At 47.9% G+C, this 21,719-nt stretch overlaps 1 protein-coding gene across 3 annotated transcripts in view; it reads left to right on the top strand.

The window, feature by feature from the left end:
* Positions 1 to 12,438: 12,438 nt before the first annotated feature.
* The window catches only part of Mocs1 (molybdenum cofactor synthesis 1), a 23,601-nt gene continuing 14,320 nt past the window's right edge, over positions 12,439 to 21,719 (top strand). For 2 of the 3 annotated variants that reach the window (XM_055613988.1, XM_055614003.1), the window contains exons 1-3: positions 12,439 to 12,604; positions 17,271 to 17,397; positions 19,255 to 19,422. In XM_055613988.1, coding sequence (XP_055469963.1) covers positions 12,482 to 12,604; positions 17,271 to 17,397; positions 19,255 to 19,422 — 418 coding nt within the window. In that variant the 5' untranslated portion in view covers positions 12,439 to 12,481. The other variant, XM_055613996.1, reaches the window with a different exon arrangement.

Raw genomic sequence — 21,719 nt, forward strand, 5'->3', positions numbered from 1 at the left:
GTCTCAGACCACCCAGTGGCTAGCAAGTAGTAAACTTGAATGCCACAGATAATTGAGGCATTGTAAATGTTTTCGGATAACAGCTAAGTGGCCGTGCTCAGAGTCAAGTATTATTACAGTCTGAGGGATCCAGTGTGCCCATAAAGGGTGTCTCTGAGAAGTTAAAACAGTCTGTGAGGCCAGAGAGATGTGGGAGAGGTAAGGGGTAGAGTGGTGTTTGGCTCAGAGCAGTTAATGAGAGGTGAGGTGAGAGTCTGATGGGTGAGGTTTCGAAGGGTGACTGTGAGTTTGACCCAGGAGGAACTCTTCAAAGCAGCCAGAGTGTTATTCAGTAGCTGATATGCAAATAGGGCAGTCCAGATTTGTCCCATTGTATTTACAAAACTAATATGGGTAACCTCTTTAAGTTTCTGGTTGCTTTTCATAGCAATCTTCTTTTTCGTCATAGAGAAAACAAGCATAGGGGGCGAAGAGAAGATAGTCTTCGTAAAAGATGAAACCTGGCAACTCCAGACAGATCTCCGAAAACATAAGAAGCAGCTCGAGGCCTCTGGCTGGCGGATCACTGACAGTTCAGCATGGAATCGGATATTACCCTTCTTAACACCCCTTCTCCTCCTTTTCTTAATCCGACTAGCCACACCCTGCCTCAAAAACTTTCTGTCTAGATTTCTTCAACAACAGATTTCTAAGCAGACTTACCTAGTCCCGAGAGTCCCAGTGAGGAAGAGAAGGATGAGGGAGACATAGGAAACTGAATCAGCCTTGGACAGCCTGATTGTTACATAGCAATTTCTTGACCCTACTAGGATGGGGGTATTGGTTAGAAATCGAGGTCTCTTGGATATTAAATATCCATATGTAAGCGCTACACCAAACAGGTGTAGAGAGGCAGTAATAGAGGAGAGAGTGAGAGACCAAAAAGTTTAAAGCCTGGGAAAAGAAACCTGCTTAATGCAATCTTTCCCCGCCCACTAGTTGCTAGGAAACCGGCCCATTCCCCCTAGGGAGGGACACCAGGTCATTAATGGTTTAGGGACCTTCCTATAGCCAATCAATTCAAAATGCAACATCCCTTTTGTGTTTCGACCAATAGATGCTTGCTAGGCAGGACTCCCCTGCTTTGGGCTCCCTAGGAGGTACCAATCACCAACTAACCTGAGCACAGGGCTCTCAGCTCTCACCGCTTCAGTGGCGGGGGTGTGAGGCCAGGCTGCAGCTTGTAATAAAAAGATCCTCATGTGTTTTGCAACGGTCTCGACTCCTGGTGGTTGTGTTTTGGGGGCTCTTGATTCAGGCATAACCAGAGCAAGTTTATATAAAAGATTTTCAAATTATTTGTACGGTGGCAGAATTTGTCACCATCGAAAATTGAGCATGTCAGTTTTGGACATTGAACTGTACAGAGGCCAAGTTGTTTGTAGTAACAGAGCAAGGCTTTAATCAAATCTGAGTCCATGGAGGGAGGAAAAGAGGAAGGGCTTCGAAATGAGCTCCACTTGAGGGGTTTCCTATAAGTTCCAAGTGAGAGCTGAGAGGCTGGAGCTCAGGAGGGCAGAGGGAAGGTGTGAGACTTGCGGGACAGAGCTGAGAGATACTAGGGAAAATGTTACAGGGGCCCAGAAGGGAAGGAAGCTCCTTAGCAGGCAGCTCCTAAAGCGAGGAGGCAGGGAAATAGGGAGGGTTCCAACAGAGGGAGCAGAGCAAGTGTCCACATGGTGGGGCTCCAGAGAGCACAGCATGCTCCAGGAGTCAGAGAGAGGACTTTCATCCAGTAGGTGGGGAGGGACAGATGCTTAGGGTAGCTGAAGAGGTGAACTCTGGAATTTGGAATCAAATATAATGGGTGGCAGAAGACAGCAGAAACAAATGATCTGTACTCAGCGTAAGAGAGTCAACCTGAGCCAGTTTGAAATGTTGACACACGGGCATGACTGAAAGGTAAGTGTGGCATCCTCTGCCAATGCTACCTAAGAGAGAGAATAGTGTTTGGAGACCCTTCTATGTTAGAAGGTGGGACAGGTGGAGAGGACAGTAACAGGAGGTAATAGGTGACTCAAAGGTTAGCCTTTTCGATTTGTGTACAAGAAGTTCAGCTATGGCCAGAGGTGCATCCTTGTACATTCTGGTTCTCCTCCTGCCTGGGGGCTGTCTCCCTGCAGCCCACGATGTCAAGAGGGGCATGAGAGGAGACGCTTGCCTGGAATGGCCGGGGAGTACCATGTAGGGATCACACATCACAATGGTGGATAATTTAGCTTTAATTCCAGAGAACAAAGGCTATGTGCTCCTTGGGGAGTGGGTGGAGGCTCCAAGGATAGGTTACATAATTGGTTGGAACTGGACACTTTAAGGATGCTTGATTTGCATTATACAGCGTGTCCCTGTCATAGAGTTGGGGCGGGGGGCACTAGCAGGGAACCGTGTCAGCGGCCAGATAGCAAATGTGGTTAGGGGCATCTGTGTCTAAAGATGTTCTCCAGATGAAGCCAAGCAGAGAGCAGGAGGCCCTGCTGGGAAAGAAGGAGTCCTTCTTAATGCTCAGAATGGCTATCTGGACCAGGCAAACTACAACCTCAACCAGCAGAGTGCTTCCAACAGTGCAAGAATGCACGGATATATTGCTTTAATACCTTATTAAGCAGGCACTGTTTTTAAATCCTATCTCTCATAAACTGAATTCAGTGACCAGAAAGCCCAGAGATAAATTCTGATCTCTGGTCACTGAAGCAGCCATAGCAAGTAGCATTAGCAGCAGTGACCGGGGGCTGGCAGGGGTAGAGAAAACAAAGACAAAACCAGTAAGTGCGGAACGCAGCAAGCTCACATACAGAAAGAAGACCGGTCAGAAACCAAACAGGTGGTGGCCACCGTTCTTCATACCTTCAACTAAGCCTGACTGATTTCTGCCATTGTTTCCATGTTTACAATGAATCCCTGCAAAAAATGAATCCAGTAAAGCTAAGAACAAAGAAGTCTTCAAGATAGGAAAGTTTTGAGCCCTGACTGTAGGCAGAGGATGCCGCAGGAAAGAGCTGAGAGAGGCACCAGCCAGCAGCTAGTGTGTGCTGGGGGTGTGCACATCGCAGCCGGCCTGTCTAGACCTTTGTCTTCCCCTCTCCTGCTAGGTCCCCACTTCAGCTTCACAACAAGCTTACCATCCATCAATGCTAACTTAAAAGACAGGATATTTCTCCTGGGCAGGGGGAGCACAGGATGACATGATGGCTAGATAAAAACAAACAGGGCTTGGAGAGGAGAAATGAGAAATAGGAAATGGGGAATCTTTCATTTACTGGATTGCTTGCAGGAGTTGTTTAAGTCCTGAATAAAACTAGAATCTAAGGTGCGGTTAGGTGGCCATTTGAATTGATTATCTAAGAGGTATTGAGGCTAAATTTAATCGCAAAAGCGAATAAATTTAGGGTCCTTCATGTCAGGTATCAGGCAGAAAGGCTGGAGGTTTTCTGAGAGGCTTCCTAAGGAGGAATGAGAGGGTATGGAAGACACCATTCTCATAGATGAGAGGGGGGATGGGAGGAAAAAGGTCAGTGCAGCCTGTAGTCAAGGCCTTTCCAAGGACTCCAGTCCCCAGAGGGCCAGAGGAAGACAAGTTTTTTAGTGGGTCATTACCACACTCAGCTGGGGTCAGAAGTTTATGAGGAGAGATTAGGTGCTTGGTACCAGGGCTTTTGTGGAAGCCAGAAGGAGAGGAGGCCAGAAGGTGAGGATGAAAGCAGAGCTCTAGTGGTGGGGGGATCTCATCCACAATCCACAAGAATGGGTTGAAGAATGGAGTCACAAAAGCCTTGAGGGCCTAGAGGAGCTGTGGGGTTAAAGGAAGCTCTGAGGGGGAGGTGGGAGAGGAAGGCATAGTGGGATATAATAGGCCAGTTGGGCCTAAGGAAACTACAGGATTGCAGCTCCCAGGGTAGAGGGACATAATCAGGTGAAGAGGGCCAGTTGTGGCCTTAAAGACTCTGGCTGGGGTTATGTCCACCTCCAAGAGTCCCAGAGGGTTCTGGATGCTCAGTGGTCACTTTCTCAGGCTTAGAGAGATGTTTACACTGACCAAAGGGGAAACTTACCTAATTTTTACTGGTGGATGGGGTGTGAAGTGATCAGTGAGCTGAAAGGTCAGTCTGCTGTGTGTATAGACTTCAAGACGGAGCGTGGACACTAGGAGAGCCTATCAGAGTGACGGTACCAGTGTTTAAGTGTTACAGCTCCGAGGGGAAAGACTGTCAGAGCAACGCTTTGGGCACTGTGTAAAGATTATGCTTGTACATTCAAATGCAGATTTCTGTGCTGGTTCAGATCTGACTCAAGCCAGACTTTGGCATTATCATTTTCATGAAGCATCACCCGTCTCAATGATTTGTAAACATTGTTCCCCATCACCTTCTGATTGATTTTAATGAAAATTTGATGGCCAATAAGCTGAGGCAGGATTAGGAGGCGGGACTTCTGGGGACCAGAGAGGGGGAAGTCACCACTGGAACACAGATGGAAAAGAAGCAGCCAAGGTGAGGCAAAGATGCCAGGTAACAGGCCATATGGCTGGGAAGTAGGCCAAGCCAGTATAGTCAAGTTAGAATAGCTCAGGATCTGCCCAGCTTAGTGCCATAAGCGAACAATAAATATAAGACCTCACCATTATTAGGGAGCTAGTGTGGGCATAGAAAAGCCATCCATTTACAAAGGGCTTTACCAGTGAAAGTGTTACAGCTCTGCTCTGAGGGAAGTTTTCCCAGTGCAAGCGTTACAGGGCTGAAGGGAGAGGAAGTTGGGAGCCAAGGAATACCACAAATTCACACAGCACAACATACCTCACACAAGAGATTTATTGAGAGGAAAAAGTCCAGGAGGGTGGCTGCCTCTGCTCAGGCAAGAAACAGCAGGCAGCTGAGTAGAAGACATAGAGTTCATATAGGGTTTCCTGGGGAGGGGAGGAGAGTTTTCCAGGATGGAGAGTTCTAGGGTGGGGACTGGTGGGTTTTCAAGCCCTGACCTGGGGCTTTTACTCTGCAGGGGGTGCTTGGCCACCTGCAGGGGCTGGGTCTGGCTGTTAGGGCCCATAGGGTTCTGTGGGCAGAGCCTGGCAATTGCAGGTCCTCAGGGGTGAACCTGGCCACTTGCATGCTTCCAGGGGCTTAAACCTCTCCCTTCTCCCTTCTTACTAGCTTTCTCTTGCTCCTTAGCTTTGCTCACTGTCTCTTGTGTAGGCACCAAGCCTTCCTGAGCCTCATGCCATCTTCTCTGAGTTCATCTAAGCTCTCAGTCTTTGAACCTGCTCCACTTTATCTAATCTATCAGCTCTCTCCAAACTCACATCTCCCCCCATCCATCACCCCAAACACTCTATAACCCTCCGCTTGAATCTTGCCCAGCCGTCCTTTCAGAATGTATACCTGGCAAGATGCCAGCTCCAAATCAATCCAATTGCTCACCCTCTCTACTCCTGTCACCAGCCTCCGGTTGCTGGGAACCATAGTGGAACAAGGAGCCTGGAGCCACTACGTGTTTCTCTCCTACACACACATCATAATGCTGACTTCAGTTACCTTAACAAGCCTGAATAGTTTGCTATGTGAAATAGCATGTGAAATAGAGTAGATATTTCCTGATGGACTTTCCCAGAATTCATTCTTCCCTCTCCCAATAGCTTCTAGATTTTTCTTTCTGAAAGTTTCCTTTCCCCATCCTTTCAAGTTCATTTTTTATTTGTGTGTGCATGCACATGCATGTTCACAGGTGTCTGTGGAGGCCAGAGGAGGGCATCAGATCTCCCTGGAATCACAGGTGGTAATGAGCCACTATAAGTAGATAATGGAAAATGAACTGTGTGTGTGTGTGTGTGTGTGTGTGTGTGTGTGTGTGTGTGTGTGTGGTGTTGTTCTTTGGGACGTTCTTAGGCTTGCTCCCCATGGCTCTCAATGCCAGCTTTCTCAAGCAACCCAGGATCACCTACCCATGGTGACACTACCCATAGTGGCCTGGGCCTCCCATATCAATAAATAATCAAGACAATTCTGCACAGACATGGCCACAGGCCATTCTGATCTGGGAAGTCCCTCAGGTGATAATCTCTTTCCACGTGACTCTTGGCTGTGTAAAGTTAACATTACCACCTAACTAGGGCATTTACCCATATGAAAACAGTCCATTCCGGATCTCAGCCTGCCTCCTCCCTTCCTTGTCTCTATTCCATCCTCTGCCAAATTTCTTCAGAGGAAAAGCCTCTGCTACAAAGACTTATCTGAGGGCATGCTTAAGTGACCACCCACGTGCTAAGACAGGGTTCCGCCCAGCAGAAGGTTGAACAGAAGAGAAGTGTGCTCAGAACAGACGCCCGAATGCAAGAGATGGATGTGGGGCCCTGGCCAAGTGAGAACGGAAGAGAAATGAGGCAGGGCTCTGTGGGCATGGACTCTTAAGGGCAATGGTGAAGATGGCACTCCCCTTTGAACACGCTCATGACAGGTAACATGGTAGGGGAAAATGAGGGAGAGGGCTGACCCAGGAGCCAATGTGTTCCAAGGGGATATGGGGTATGATAGGACAAACTCGCAAAAAGAGTGGATGTTTCATAGTGACAGGCCCAGGAAGAGGGTGGGAAAGGAAATGGGAGGTGAGAAGGAAGCAAAGCTGGTGTAGATAATTTCCTTTCCAGCCTCTGTCCTAGTTTGTATTTCTCCAGCACCTGACTCAGACAAGAAATGGGAACTACTGGCTCTTTAATTTAGGGAAAAGTGAATGCTATAATGACCACTGAGGGCACAGGGGAGACAGGGAGAAGGAAAGCAGATGCTCTTGGGCAAGACTGTGGTGCACTCCTAAAGCTAACATTTCCTGGACCACTGAGGAACTCCATGACTCATCTATCTCCCAACTCCATGCCCGGTTGTAGAGTTCTTCTGAGGACAATCCCTGCCAAGGATTCTGCCAACCAACTTCTTAGGGCAAAACCCTCAGCATGCAGGAAGGTCACAGCTCACTCTCTTGTGATTTTGCCAACCCCAGCTGCCTTGAACTCTGGAAGACCTGGAGAGTGTGGGCAGGGCACCAGCTACAGGTGTCTGGCATGCCAACCACACCCATGACTCCTTGGCTCCTTCAGCAAATCTCAGAGCCTAAATCAGGGAAGGTCAAGGCCTTTTAAAGTGCACAGAAGGTGGGCATGAGCAAGCTAGAGATTAGCAGGATCAAATCAATGAGAGTCCTTGCAGGATTAAGGGGACTGGGCATGGCTGGCTGAGTGGTTGGGAAGAGCTTGGCTTGGCTTGGCTTTCTCTTCCTGCAGCATAAGCCCCACTCAAGAGTGGGAACTGAAAGAGAAGTGGAAGTTGTTACCCCAGCCTCTGCCCTTTGACCCATGGTTACAAAAGCCAGGGAGGAGCAAGATTAATCTCTTGCTATTTCATATGTTCTTTTTCTTTCCATTGATTAAACTTTGTAAGCCAATTCAAATAGAAAGCTCAATTACTTGTCTCTTCTCATATGTATCTGTACAATCATTGTTCCTTCCTATTCATTAATCTTGCACCATGTACACAAGGGGAAAATTGCCCTACAAATGAGCAGTGAACTTTAGACATAGCTGGGAATTACCAGGCTGCAGGATTGTTGATGTAGGTGTTTCGATTTTTGTCTTATTGTCCACACTTTGTTTTTGCAACAAGTTTTAGGGCACATGTAGTTAAGAAAATTATTCATGAAGTAGATTAAAATATTGATCATGGGGCTGGAAAGATAGCTCAATGGTTAAAAGCACTTGCTGCTCTTCCAGAGGACCCAGGTTTGGTTCCCAGCACTCAGGTAGGGTGGCTTACAACCCCCTGTAACTCAACACTCTCTTCTGGCTTCTGTGGGGCCCTGTGAGTACACACACACACACACACACACAATTCGTTTTTTGTTTTAAGAAGAGTGCTTCTTAAGTTATATTGCATGAGAGCAGAGGCTAAGGGATCCTGAAAGACAATTTATGAAAAGAACTCTTTGCAAGGGTGTGGTCAGGGCCAGGGCTGTGTTAGGACTGGATTCTGCCATGCCTTGGGTTCAAGTCTCAGCTTTGCACTTAATATGATCTTTGACCAATTCCTTAGCCTTTTTTTAATCTTAGATTTTTCTTTCTCTTTTTCTTAAACTGTAGCTACAACCCTGTGAGACAGTGAAGATAAACAGCTAAGCAGCTTTCTCTTAGTACACAGGGTGACGCCAGAGAGGTTGAGCAATTGGCCCTAGGCTCAGTCATGAATGGTGGCAAGTGTAGGCTGGCAATCAGAGCTCCTAGTGCTAAGTCAGGGCTCCTCGCAGTTCCTCTCTGGCCTCCCTCATGAAGGTGCGCCCCTCCCTGCCTGATCCAGGAGGGGAACTTGGCTCAGAGTGTTCTCAGCCTGGCCAGTACCCACAGGAGCAGCAACCGCTCAAAGAAACATTCTCAAAAATGTCAGCATCCTGCTTCCATCTCCACCCACTAATTGCTCCAACCACGTTTAACCAAAGGCAGCAAACCCGAACTTGATGTAGGAATCAGGCCCAAGAAAGTGGATTTGGTTGTCTTGGGGAGTCCACGCAAATTTTCTTCTTTTAGTTTGTGTATCTGCCTGTCTGTCTCTGTGTGCATGTGTGCGTATGTGTGCATGTGTGTGCATGGGCACATGTGTATGGAGGCCAGAGGTCTATTGCCCCTTGTTTTCCTTATTTATTTATTTTTAAAGTAATTTTTTATGTGTGTGTGCATAATACACGTGTGCACATCGTATGTGTATGTATGGGGGTGGTCGGAGAACAGCTCTGTGGATCTCGTTCGCTCCTCACGCCTTTACATGGGTTTGGGGGATTCCAGATCGCCAGGCTTATATGTAGTACATGCCTTTCCTCATGCCAACTGACACATCTCACCAATCCTTTTTTTTTAATGTTTTGCATGCTTATGTGCAGGCATGTGTGTATGTACCCTTACATAAGCATATATCCATGTTCTTATGTATGTGGATGCATGTGTATGTACCAATGTACATGAACATATATGTGCACACGTGTGAAAACCCAAAGTTGACATTGGGTGTCCTCTTCAATTGCTCTCCCCTCTATTTACTGAGGTGTGGTCTCTTGCAGGGTCCGGAGCTCACAGGTTTCAGCTAGCTTACCTAGCTGGTTTGCCCAGGGCTCCTTGCCCTCTGCCTCTTGAGTGCTAAGGTAACACGTGCTCACCACACTTGCTCTGCTTTTATGTGGGTCCTGGGAATCCAAACTCTAGTCCTTATATTTGCATGCCAAGTGTTATCCACTGGACTTCATCCTTTCACCTATTTTTTTTTTTTAAACATGGAGTCTCACACTGAAGCGAGAACTCCCTGATTCCACAACAGTGACTGGCCAGGAAGCCCCAGAGATCCTCCCATCTCTGCGAGGATTATAAGTACCTCTGGGGCTTAAAGAATCTGAACTCACGTCTTCATCTTTTCATGGCAAACATTTGACCATCTCCTGAGCCCCTAAAAAATGGTAGTTTCCAGATTGAATGTTGAACCGAGTGGGAGTTGCTGTTGCATAGAGCATCTTGGCTTTCAGTGTAAAACTGTCCTGTATGTTGTCATCCCTTGCCTTCCCTGGCTTGGAGGTCAGAAAGCAGAGTCAGGGAGATCGGCACAGGACCATTTGTCCCTCTCCCACACTGCCCTCTGCTCCCTCTCACCCCCCGGCATGCCTTCCACTGGTGGGATCCAAGGAAAGCCTGAGTGTAGACTGGAAGATCATGGAGTTAACCTTTTAGTGAGGAAGCAGATTTGGGTAGAAAAAATGTCAAGAGTGAGGAAAGTGGAGAACAGGACACCCCAAGTCCTCCAAGATAACCATCAACAGGTGTCTCCTTGCAATATACTGGTGGTGTCTTTAAAGAAATAAAGTGACTACTCAAGGGTATTTGCCCGCTGCATTCATCTTCTGACAACATAGAATGAATTTCTGGCAACCACCCTTCATGGATCTGGAACCAGGGGTTGTAGAACTTGGTCCTCTGAGCAAAAACAGCTGCCATCTTCATTAGATCAGGTGTGCCTGGTTTCAAGGGTCTGTCACCACCAGGCCTGCAGAGGGAGGGAGTAGGAAGGGCCACAGGACTTTACTTTTTCTCCCACATATTTGTATACCCTTCTGCCCTAACTGCTGGTGGCTCCTGGGTGTCTCGAGTACACAGTCTAGGAAGTAGTCTCCTTCTCCACAGCTACAGGGAAGCCATCATTCCTGCCAGATAAAGATTTTCCAGGGTTGCCACTGTGTGGAGAACTGCTCCTTCACACCCTGTAAGTAAAGAAGCCCAACAGACTCATTGTTTGCCAGGTTAAGTTTTGGTGGGATCCAATTTGTCACTAGAAGGACACACCTTAGGAGGAAGGCGTAGACTTGGAGTCTCCCCAGGGAAGGAATTCTCGAAACACCAGGAATGGCCCACACATCTGAGATCTCTCTCCGTGGCTGGTTCACCATGAGGTGGAAGTGTCTACAACAAATCTAAGTCCCCCAGGAAAAGCGATGGCCTCATATGGTCCACGGAAGTGCATGGGAAAGCTTTCCTACAGTAGGTGATTTTTCTGGACATCAATATGAGCTTCCCCTCTCCATGGGGACACTCAGTGTTTGTTCTCCAAGAAGATATGGCCACAGGACTCGCTTTTAGCGGTATGGTGTAGCCCTTCCAGGGAGCAGCTACCCGAGGCATCTGCCTCTGAGGTCCAAAGACTTGTTCTGGGATCAAATCCATCATGTCAATGGCTTCTTTTCCTGGGTTGGATGCTCTCTTGAAGGCTTTTCAGGCCTCATACCTGCAAATAAATAAGTTTTGGTTTCCTCACTCCCATTCCCAGCTCGTCTGACAAATGCAGGCATAGAGAGCCTTAGCAGTGGGCAGTACTTTAGCCATTCTCAGTGGGTCCCTAGGCCCCGTTGACAGAAATACCATCATCAAATCTATTCAAATTCAAGCTGACCTTTGTGTGTGTGTGTTTGTGTGTGTTGTATGTGTGTGATATCACTCAAAGTTCAGATAGCAGAAAACAACCAAGGGAAGGTGTATCTGGCTATAAGGCTAAAACCATCCCCACTTTTCCAATAACCAGCCTGTGTTTGTAAAAGTCAATTATTCTTGTCTTTCTTAGGAATCTTCAGTTCTTCCAGATTATAAGTCACATTTCCACTTCCAAACACACAGCTCAAACACACAGATGCTCTGTACTGGTCGTTGCTTCTATCAGTTTCATAGCAGAAGATTTCTGAGTACGTCGTTGGATTAGCAGGTTTGAGAATAGCACCCCCTCTTTTTTCCCCCTTTGAGACAGGGCTTTACCCTGTGGCCCATTACCAGCTTGCAAATTCCCATGTAGATCAAGCAGACCATGACTCACAATAATCTTGCTGACTCAGCCTCCTGTGTGCACTCCCAACGAACTTCAAGTGTCATCACTTTTTTTGTGTCTTCCTCTCATGTATCTTTTCTGAATGGAGAAGCCAAGACTATAGAGACACAACTAGAGCAGTGTGTATGTTAAGGGGGCTGAGTGAGGGGTCCTACACGCAGGTGCTGGAGCAGGCTAAAGTGAAGAAAGTGAGTAAAGTTGACTTTAAATAGAAGATTGATATTTCACTGGCATTTTTTCAGATCTTGATATATTGAAATATCACTTGATTTAAGAATATGTCATAACGTAGCTAACTTAACAAGTAACAGTCTAGAAAGATGGCTCAATGGTTAAGAGGTCTGACTGCTCTTCCAGAGGACCAACACCCATATGGCATCCCACAACCCTTTGTCACTCCAGTTCCAGGGGATCCGACGCCCTCTGCTGGTCTCTGCGAGCACCGCATGCACCGTGGTACACTTTCAAATATACAGGCAAACTCTCATACACATAAAATAATAATAATAATAATAATAATTTTTTTTAAAAAGTTTTCTAAAAAAGTAAAAAAAAATCTCCCCCACCTCACCCCTGGCTCAGTGGCGAATGTCCATAATCCCAGCACTCGGGAGCAGATGCAGAAGGATCTCTGTGAATTTAAAGCCATCCTGGTCTACAAAGTGAGTTCCAGGCCAGCCAGGGCTACACAGTGAGACCCCGTATAGGATCACAACACCCCCCCCCCACACACACACACAATGTATAACTTGCCTGAAAGTTGTTATGCCACCCTTTAAATTCTGCATCTAAAGAGAGCTTAAGTCCAAGACCAGGCAAAGCTGAAAGAGCTTAGCTCTCCCACAGTTGACTCTTGCCTCCAGCCTGGAAGTGGGAAAGGAAGGGGGGGGATGGAGCCAATGGACTACAACTTCCAGATGGCCACGCGAAGCGGCGCCCTCGCTGATTGGCTGCTTGAGCACCGCCCTCCGCTCCTCCCCTCTGAAATGACCCCGAGCCAAGTCCCGGGTTAGAGTGCTCTGGAGGCCGATTCTAGACCCGGCACTTCCTTTGCTTGCTTCATGGCGTTAAGGCCTGCGTCCCGAATGCTGCGGCGGCTCCTGAGGTCCGGTGCCCGGGGCTGCAGCTCGGGGGCCCCGGTGACGCAGCCCCGCCCGGGGGAGCCCGCGAGACCTGCCAGGGAGGTGAGCCCACCCCGCCCACCTGCACACACCTACCTGGAGGTCTATCCGAGCATGCCGCCCTGGAGTGTGGAGACTGCACCCTCAGTCCTGGAGTACTTTTCTGGGGAGGACCCTGGGTACTCATGGATGGGTTGCTTGAGTTCACCCCTACCCAACGGGGGGGGGGGGCGGGGGGGACTCCTCAGAGTTTCCCTTGGACTGCCTGACCCTAGCCGGGTCTCCGCGCTGCAGGAAATAGGGACCACAGACTTCCCTTCCACCCAACCTTTTAAATATATTTTTTTTTTCTTCACCTCGGGAGTGGAGGATGCACCTTCTTCTTAGTGTGACAAGGACTAAAAATATGGTTAGCAAGTGCACCCACAGTCTGTTGTTAGTTTGTAGCGGCAGGGCTCTGTGACCTATCTTGTTTCTCTTGGGAGGGTTTGGCCTCATTTTAAGTCAGGGACAGAGCAAGACCGAGCTCCAGGTCAAGAGCTCCAGCCATAGTGCGGGGCACAGTCCTTCAGTCCTCCGTTGCACCTCTGAGAGTGTTTCCAGTTACAGTAGGTTTTAAGTTTGTTGTTTTGTGTAAAGCTTTAAGGAAACCCTTGCAGGGGGAAACTGTTCCTTTTCATGTCTATCATCTACTTCTCTTCCGCCTCCTGAGTTTGATGTGCTGGGGACTCTGAATTTCACAATGTTTGACTCTCCCGTCTTGCTCAAGATATAGGCAGGCTTATGCCAGAGTTGCTCACTTCACCAGACCTGCCTCTCTGGGATCCTGAGATAAAGCAGGCTCATTGTTACAGGGCTTTCCAAACCCTTGACCTTTGTATCTGATTGAGTGAAAAGCTAGGGAAACAGCAGCCACTGTGAGAGCTTTAAAAAAAGATATTAGAAGAAAAATTCTTCATAGTTTATTTTGCCCTTTTTGTGAGCAGGCGTGTGCGACATGACTAACTGGCCTTTCATCCTCATGTGAACTGAGTGTATCTTCTCTCAGGTCCCTCTAAGGCAGAGGAGCGAGAACTGAATAACCCTAACGCCTGTGCTGCCCTCTCCCCTCAGATGCTGGACTGGGTCTTTTATATGGTGAGGGCATGTCTGATATAGCAGGATTAGTACCATCCCCAGAATGGAATCAGGGGTTTGAATCAGTCCCACACCTTATTAGCCATGGGAGCCTTTTCTCTCAGAGAATTAGGGTGTGTGTTTTCTAGAATGAGAGTGTTAAAAGTCTTCATCACGAGGTTTTGTAGAGCTGAGTGTCCCCATGTGTTAATCTATACGCTCAGCCTGGTGAATGGAGGTACAGTTATGTTGATGTGTGTGGTAATTATTGATCCTTTCAGCCTGTGGCAAATGTTGTAGTAAGGCCTATTAGGCCCCTCCTACCTGGGACGAGCAGTCGTTCTGTCAACTGTGCCATTGGATGTGGTATTCTGAGTCTCGCAGTTGGGGCTGCCTTCCACCAGTTGAGAGTTCCTGGATGCTAGGGCTCCCTCAGCCTTTCTAAGCATTTCCACAGTGTTCCCCACAGTGCATGCAGTCAGCCAAGCCAGCGACTGTGTTTGGCTGCTTGAAGCACATTTAATGAGTTAGGTAGAACTGCAGACAGAGCAAGACACAAGGAGACCTGTGATCTTATCTTTTGTTGGCCTCTAATTTTATCTGGCTTCTAATCTATGTTCCTACTTTCCCTTGCTCTCTGTCTATAAAGCCAGAGGCTTATACCGTGTCACGTTGTACAGGAGCATAGGGCATGGGCATCTGTAAGAGAATAGTATCGGTGAGGTCAGAATATGCATTCAGCTCTTTACGGAACTGCCGGTGGGCAGGAGCAGAGGGGGCAACATCCCCCCTCCCCTTTTTTTCCTATAGGGACTCTCTACCTGCCCTCCACAGGGCTCTGCTGTGGGAGCTGGCCATGGGGGTGGTGGTAAGGGGCCCTTGGATCAGTATGAGGAATTGCCATCATTGTTCAGGTGTGCCAGACATCTTCCCTAACAGATTTAGCTCCAGGTATGCGTTTTCTTTCTCTGGAACTCTATTCTGACTTTCTGGAGGCTGAGGCTCGAGCCTGCTGTCTGTGGTGGGGTTAAAGGACCCGGTGAGTGGGTAAGGCAAAGTCACCTACATGTTCTGAGTTCTAGAAAGGACCACAAGCTGGCAAGTGGATGTTGAAGACAGGAAGTAGGTGTAGGAGGAAAACAGGGTGGTGGTGCCAGGAGGGTCTTTCCCCTTCACATTCAGCCTACCCAGCTTCTTGAAATCCATGTCTCAGGGGAGCCACAGATGCAAAGACCCTCACTCTCAGGGCATAAGGGAGAGAGCCATATGACCAAGCATGAGGCAGTACTTATTTAATAGTTTGAGGTGTGTGTGTGTGTGTGTGTGTGTGTGTGTGTGTGTGTGTGTGTGTGTTTGTAGTATGTGGTATGTATATATGTTCATGTGTTCCTGTGTTTGGAAGCCATGATGCAGTCTCAGGTGTCATTCCTCAGGTGCCATCTACTTTGTTTTAGAGACAGGGTCTGTTATTAGGAACCAGGGCTAGCCAGTGAGCACCAGGGATGTGCCTGTTTCTCTCTCCCTAGCTTTTAAAACATGGGTTCTGGTTACTGAACTCAGGCCCTCACGCTGTAAAGCGGGCACTTTACTCCCCCCCCCCAGTTAATCTAATCTAGATAGTCTCTCACATGCCTAGAGGGGCCTGTCTCCTACGCACTTCTAGATCGAGATGGTAGACACTGTCACCCATCACAGATGGCAGTCACATACAGTCACTGACTGTTAGGGACACTTGCGTTGAATTAGATGGCTTGTCTCCACTTTGCAGAAGAGGAAGCTAAGCAGGCATCCAACTGTTGTGAAGTCATGTCAGAGCCCATGCCCCACTGAAGGCAGGTCAGGCTTGGCCACTGTCCTCAAGAAGACAAATTAATAGTGAAAAACAGAAAAAAAAAAAGTTTTATTTAATGTGGCCACTTAAGAAAGAGGGACAAAGAGATTCAGTGGACACCTCCCCCAACAAGCCTGTGTTTGGGGTGCTGACATGAGGTATACGCTCAACTAGGAGGCAAGAAGTGTGCATAATTGAGCAGTCCTGGGCATGTTTGTGGTCCTGTCCATCACTGACCTGTCATTGTCTCAGCCCCAGTCTGAGGCAAAGTAGTCTGGCTGGTTATAACATGGTGTGAAGTCACTGTAGGAAGGCAAGGTTCCCCTCTGCCTGGCATCTTTTCCTTCTCCCAACATGAGACCCTTGGGGGCAAACTCCAATTCTCTGGGGTACCTTTTCTCAACAGTCCAGGTAGACATTGAGGAACGGTGTCTCTAGAATGGCCTTAGTCCTTTGGCCATACCCATTACACAACCTGCAATCTGCCTGTGCCCCAAGATAACACAAAGTCAGAACTTAAAAATTATGGGGTGGGTGATTCTTGAGCAAATAAACTTTGTAGATGGCAAGGTCATGTTGCAACATCCAAAAACAGGGACATGCCTGGAACTTAAAAAAAAAAAAAAAAAAAAAAAGGATCTGGGTGCTTGGTCCATCGCTAGAACCAGGTTTGTAATTCAGGGTTACTTGTCCCCAAATCTGCACTCAGAACCAGGATTGTCACTTCTGGGTTAAAAGTTTCCTCGGCCCTGGCTGCACAGTGCAGCTCTCAGCCCTCAGAGGAAGTCAGCAGGACTGCAGCTATCCTGAAAGCTCTGCAGTAAATCTGTTGCCAGCATTGAGAACTGAGATGGAGCTAAGCCGTTTGACAGAGACCTGTCTGGGAGTGGTTCTGTGCAGCTGGGTTTGCAGCTATCATTTTTCATTAGATGCGGGCCTAGATGTTACACAGCGGTTTGCCGTACTGTGGGCAGCATTGGACCCCTTGGGTGGGAGAGGCTCGCTCCACCTCCAGGAGGCTAGAGGAAAAGTGGCCTGGGGTGGAAGTAGGTCATGAGGTGTAGGAGGAGAAAAGAGTCAGGGATGGGCCTTGCTGCCTCCAAGTGATAAATTTGCTTGGCCAGCTGGGAGTTCGGTAGGGTGTGTGTTGGATGGTTGGGCTGATGGCCAGCCCCTTAATTACTCCTTGGCCAGGCTTGCTCTCAGGTTTCTGCTGAGTCATGTTCCTTGGTCCTCTCACTCCCAGTTCCTGGATTTACTTTGGTTCCTCCCCTGTCTTTGCGCAACCACAAGTTAAATTAGAAGGGAGAGCACCTCTGGCCATGACGAACTGCAACCTGGAATGACTCACTAATGACTTAATTCTCTGTAGCTAGCATTCTGCCCCAAACTTTCTTTTAGGTACCTCCTCTCTTGAGCCTGTAGCAATCTTCCCCTAGGCCTCACAATGGCTGACTAATCCTTCTAGCACCGGATAGGGTATGCAAAAATGGGGACTGTAAAGAAGAATCTAGAATTCCCACCCACCTCCAGCTTGAATGCACCTGGCTTGGGTAAATCCTGTAGGAAAGATGTCTGTACAATCTCAGTGGTCCTTTTCTTTCCTTCCATCTGTCAGTGAGAGGAGCAGTGCTAGCTACTGTGGCTGACTGGAAGGGCTAGAGGTGCCCTGGAAGCTAAGGGAGAGGCAGCTCTGGGCTGCCCCAGCTCTCCACAGCTGGGACATTTTGCATATCTCCCAAAGTCAATAGCAAGGGCTTCATTATGTCCCTGTCCTTGCAGGGGCTGTCCATGAGGCTCCAGTTCCTGCAGGAGCATGCAGCTCCCTTCTCCGCCTTCCTCACAGACAGCTTTGGCCGGCAACACAGTTACCTGCGGATCTCTCTCACAGAGAAGTGCAACCTCCGGTGTGAGTGACCTCTTGGGACAGCTCTGGGCCACTGTCCCTCTGATGAAGTGATGTCTGCAGCCATTCCCTGTCCAAAAGCATCTTCCTCATCCCTCCCTTTTCCTTTCCACCTTCCACATTGGCAGGCTGGTCACCCTGTAGTGGCTACACAGGGTTGAAGTTAGCTTTCGAATTATGGAAGTTGGGCTCTCCTTGAGATCAGGTTTAGGGTAAGGATAGGTCTGAGGCCGTTTTCTTTAGGGTTCCTTCCCCTTCAGTTCCCAAAGGCCAGGACATGGCCAAGGGTTTGGGGGGGGGGAGGCATTGCAGAGGAGTAATAAATGTAGCTGTGAGATACCCCATGCCTGAGTTGGACCAGCTGCAGCCACACCCACACACAGAACTCACTGTGCAATCCCAGGGGTGTTCTTGGGGTGTGTCCACTGCTGGCGACTCCAGTGTGGATCTCCCCTCTTTCCAGCCCATTCCCTTCCCTCTTATCCTCATTTACCTGTTCCCTCCTTTTCCTCGTTTCCCCTCCTGCCCTCCTACTATATTTCACAATAAGAAGAATTGAGTAAGTAAATGCATGCGTATTTGGTAAATGTTTAGCCAAACAATATAGTGCATATGAGCTTTTCTGTTGTTCTCACTGGCTCTTCAGTCTGGAATCCAGGTGTACATTCAGTGTGTGCATTTGACTTTGTGACTCCAGTGGGCAGTTCCAGTCTTCTTATATGGTTAGAAGATGTTGATGTCTGCAGAGTTCACACTGAGAACCTGGCAGCTGGGTTCCAAAGAAACAAACAAAAGCACAAACTCACATGCAAAAAACTGTTGGGGGGCTGGAGGTGTCTCAGTCTGTAAGTGCTTGTCATGCAAGTATGGGACCCTGAATTCAATTTTCAGAATCAATGTTAAAAAAAAAAAAAGCTGTGGAAGGCAGGGCTTGGAGGTGCCCTCTTATAATCCCAGTGCTGGGAGGGCAGAGGTAGGGGGACCCCATCCCTGGCCAGCTATCCTAGCTGAACCAGCAGGCTTCGATAAAAGTAAGAGCTTGTCTCCAAAAATAAGATACAGAGTGACTGAGGAAGATACTCCACGTTGACCTTTCACCTGTACATTCACACATGCGCTTGCAAAGACACATGAACACACACACACACACAGAACTGTAAAAAGTCTCACAATGTTTTGTTTGTGATTTTGCAATGGGCTGTGCTGATAGCTGTCTGGGCCACATACAGCCCATCCATAGGGATGGGCATGCCGTGAGTCTAGCAGATCTAGCCTGACTCCTGATAAAGGTGACTTGCAGGAAGTGATGGTAGGAAACCATGCCCCTGCCTCCACAGCTCACCTCTTTACCTTCATCTGCTCCTTCATCTTGAAAAAGAACCTCTAGGTTTTCCAGCCTGATGCAAGTCTGTGCATCCGTTGGACCTGCGGATACTGCGGTAGCAGAGGACAGTGGCTTTCACCACGCCAAAGTATTGTCTTCATCTCATGACCTGGGCAAAAGAGGAAACTTTGCCACAGCTAGATTGAACGAGAATGGACTATGGTGTCAGACACAGGCCCAAGGCCTTGGCCTTTCTAGACTGCCCGGGTGCCCTCAGATTGAAGGAGCCAGTATCTCAGACATGACCCTGCTCTGAGCCAGGATTTCCATTCTTCTAGTTTATCATCTTTTACCCATACCCTCACCTTCCTGATGGAGGGATAGTAAGGCTGGATTACAAGGAGGTGAGGAGTATGAATAAGTTTGTACCTCTCAGATGGGGTTCAGGACTACTGTTAGCCTGTTAAGGAGCACGGACATCTTCACCTGCCTGCCACCCTATCGCCTACCTTTTCATCCCCCTTTTTTCACCTCAGGCCGGTATTGCATGCCTGAGGAGGGTGTGTCTCTGACCCCCAAAGCTGACCTCCTAACGACAGAGGAGATCCTGACCCTTGCTCGGCTCTTTGTGAAGGAAGGTGTGGACAAGATCCGTCTCACGGGTGGGGAGCCGCTCATCCGGCCGGATGTGGTGGACATTGTGGGTGAGTTGGATAAATGTCGTTTGCTGCTCTCATCTCCTGGCGCCTCCAGCTGGACTCCAGTGCTAGCTAATGCTTATTTGACAGCTGTCATTGAGTCCTGTAACACCCTCTATAGTAGCTGTAATTTATTTAAGCTGTTTTGATGAGGAATGATGGCTGTGGAAAGGTTCATCTCGCTCAGGGTCTCAGCAACTAGATGCCAAGTCACAGTGGCTTGCTACAACACTGCATTCAGCCTCACCACAAGGCCCTGTGACCAGGCTCCTGCTAGCCATTCTTCTGTCTCTTCCCTCCTCTTTGGCCGTAGCATTTCTCTTCCCTTTGCCAGGAGCTTGTAACTTGTCCTCTGTCAGGTCCCTGCTCAAATTTTGTGAGCTCAGCAAGGCCTGTACCATCCTATGTCCAGTGTATCCGTGTACTCCCTCTAGCCAGTACTCCCCTCAGACCCTGGCAAGCTGCAGACTGTGAACTAAATATGGGCCACCGCCTGCTTTTTGGTTTGCTTTTAAGTTTGGTTTTCATTCTGTGTGTGTGTGTATGTGTGTGTGATGTGTGCACATGACTGCGGTGCTCAAGGAGGCCAGAGAGGACATCAGTTCCCCTGGGGCTGGACTTACAGGTACTTGTGAGCCACCTGATGTGGGTGCTGGGAACTGAACCCTAGTCCTCTGGAAGGACAGTACGCTCTCAGCCGCTGAGCCATGTCTTCAAACCTGACACATATCATTTTGTTCTAAGGATGTTCCCTGAGTATGTTAGGAAAGTCACACATTGTCTCTCTATGGTGTCATTATCAGCGTTGATGCTGAGGTGTCGGGCGTCACTTCCTTTGGTTCTTGCTTCTTTAAGGTAATGGGTCTTTTTCCCTGAAAGTCCTTAGTGTTCCCTTTGTATCCAGTTTCCTTGAATTTTAAAATAGTAGGATATGTACATCTTGAACGGCTCTTCCTTGTGTGTCCTGTTGGCATTCCGTGTAATTTCCCTCCCATATTACGACACTTCTCAGAAGCTTGGGTAAACCTTTGCCCATTGTTTGTTTAATGCTTTGTTCTTTCCATCACCTTTTTCTCTTCACAACCTCTGTTATCTGAGTATTACCCTAGCTCTTTGCCTCCATGTTTCTCAATTTAATATATGCATGTATGTTACACATGTCATATAGTTGTCTCTTGGTGGCCAGCATTGTTTTTGAGAAGTCTAATGCCACTTTAAGATACACGCATGCATATACTTATACATGTACATTGTACATATATGTATAAATAATTTGGTTCGTGTATGTGTGTGTGTCTCAAACTCCCTATGTAACCTAGTGTGACCTTGAACTTCTGATTCTTCTACCTCACCTGTCAAATGCATGTATCAGCTTAAATTGTTATTTGATTTTGGGTTTTTTTTCCCCCACCTCGGGAGAGCTGCTTGATTTTCTTCAGTCTCACTGATTGCTCCTTCTGTGTCTACCCATATTACTCTCCAGATTGTCTTTTCCTTTAATCATTTTCAGGATTTCTCTTGACAGATTAAAGATTAGGCCTTTGTGATTAGGCTTAGCCAGTTTGCATTAGGGTGTGGGAAACTCTGAGTTAGTTTATTGCTATATAATGCTTTATAAAGAATAGTAAGTTTGTTTTTGAAAAGAAATATGCTGTACTTTGAAAATCACTTCTTTGTTGCCACTGACTTTGAAACTTGTGCCATCTCTACCCTTTAATGTTACTCACGCATCATAATGGCTTGAGACATGAAGCCTCTATCGTTTCAGAATTCTATTTCATGATGTTAATATTTTTGTTATTTTATCTTTTATACTTACTGTGTTGATTAGTATTTTTGACACGAGCCAGGGTCTTCTGGAAGAAGACCACTGAGGAATTGCCTCTCCCAGACTGGCCTGTAGACAAGTCTATAAGGCATTTTTTTGATTAGTGGTTCATGTGGGAGGGCCCAGCCCATTGACTGTGTCCATGCCTGGGTTTGTGGTCCTTGGTTCTGTAAGAAAGCAGAGGGAGCAAGCCATGGGAAGCAGGCCAGTAAGCAGCACCCCTCCATGGCCTCTGCATCAGCTCCTGCTTCCAGGTTCCTGCCCTGCCTGAGTTCTTGCCTTGGCTTCCCTCCATGATAGACTATGACCAGAAAGTGTCAAGCAAATAAACCCTTTCCTCCCCAAGCTGCTTTGGATCAAGGTCTTTATCACAGCAATAGAAAGCCCGCTAGGACAGGCATGCTAGTCTTGTGTTTGCTGATTTGGGCGTGTGTGTGTGTGTGTGTGTGTGTGTGTGTGTGTGTGTGTGTGTGTG

This window comes from Psammomys obesus, unplaced genomic scaffold (assembly GCF_907164565.1).
Source record: "Psammomys obesus unplaced genomic scaffold, mPsaObe1.curated_primary_1811, whole genome shotgun sequence".
Lineage (NCBI taxonomy): Eukaryota > Metazoa > Chordata > Mammalia > Rodentia > Muridae > Psammomys > Psammomys obesus.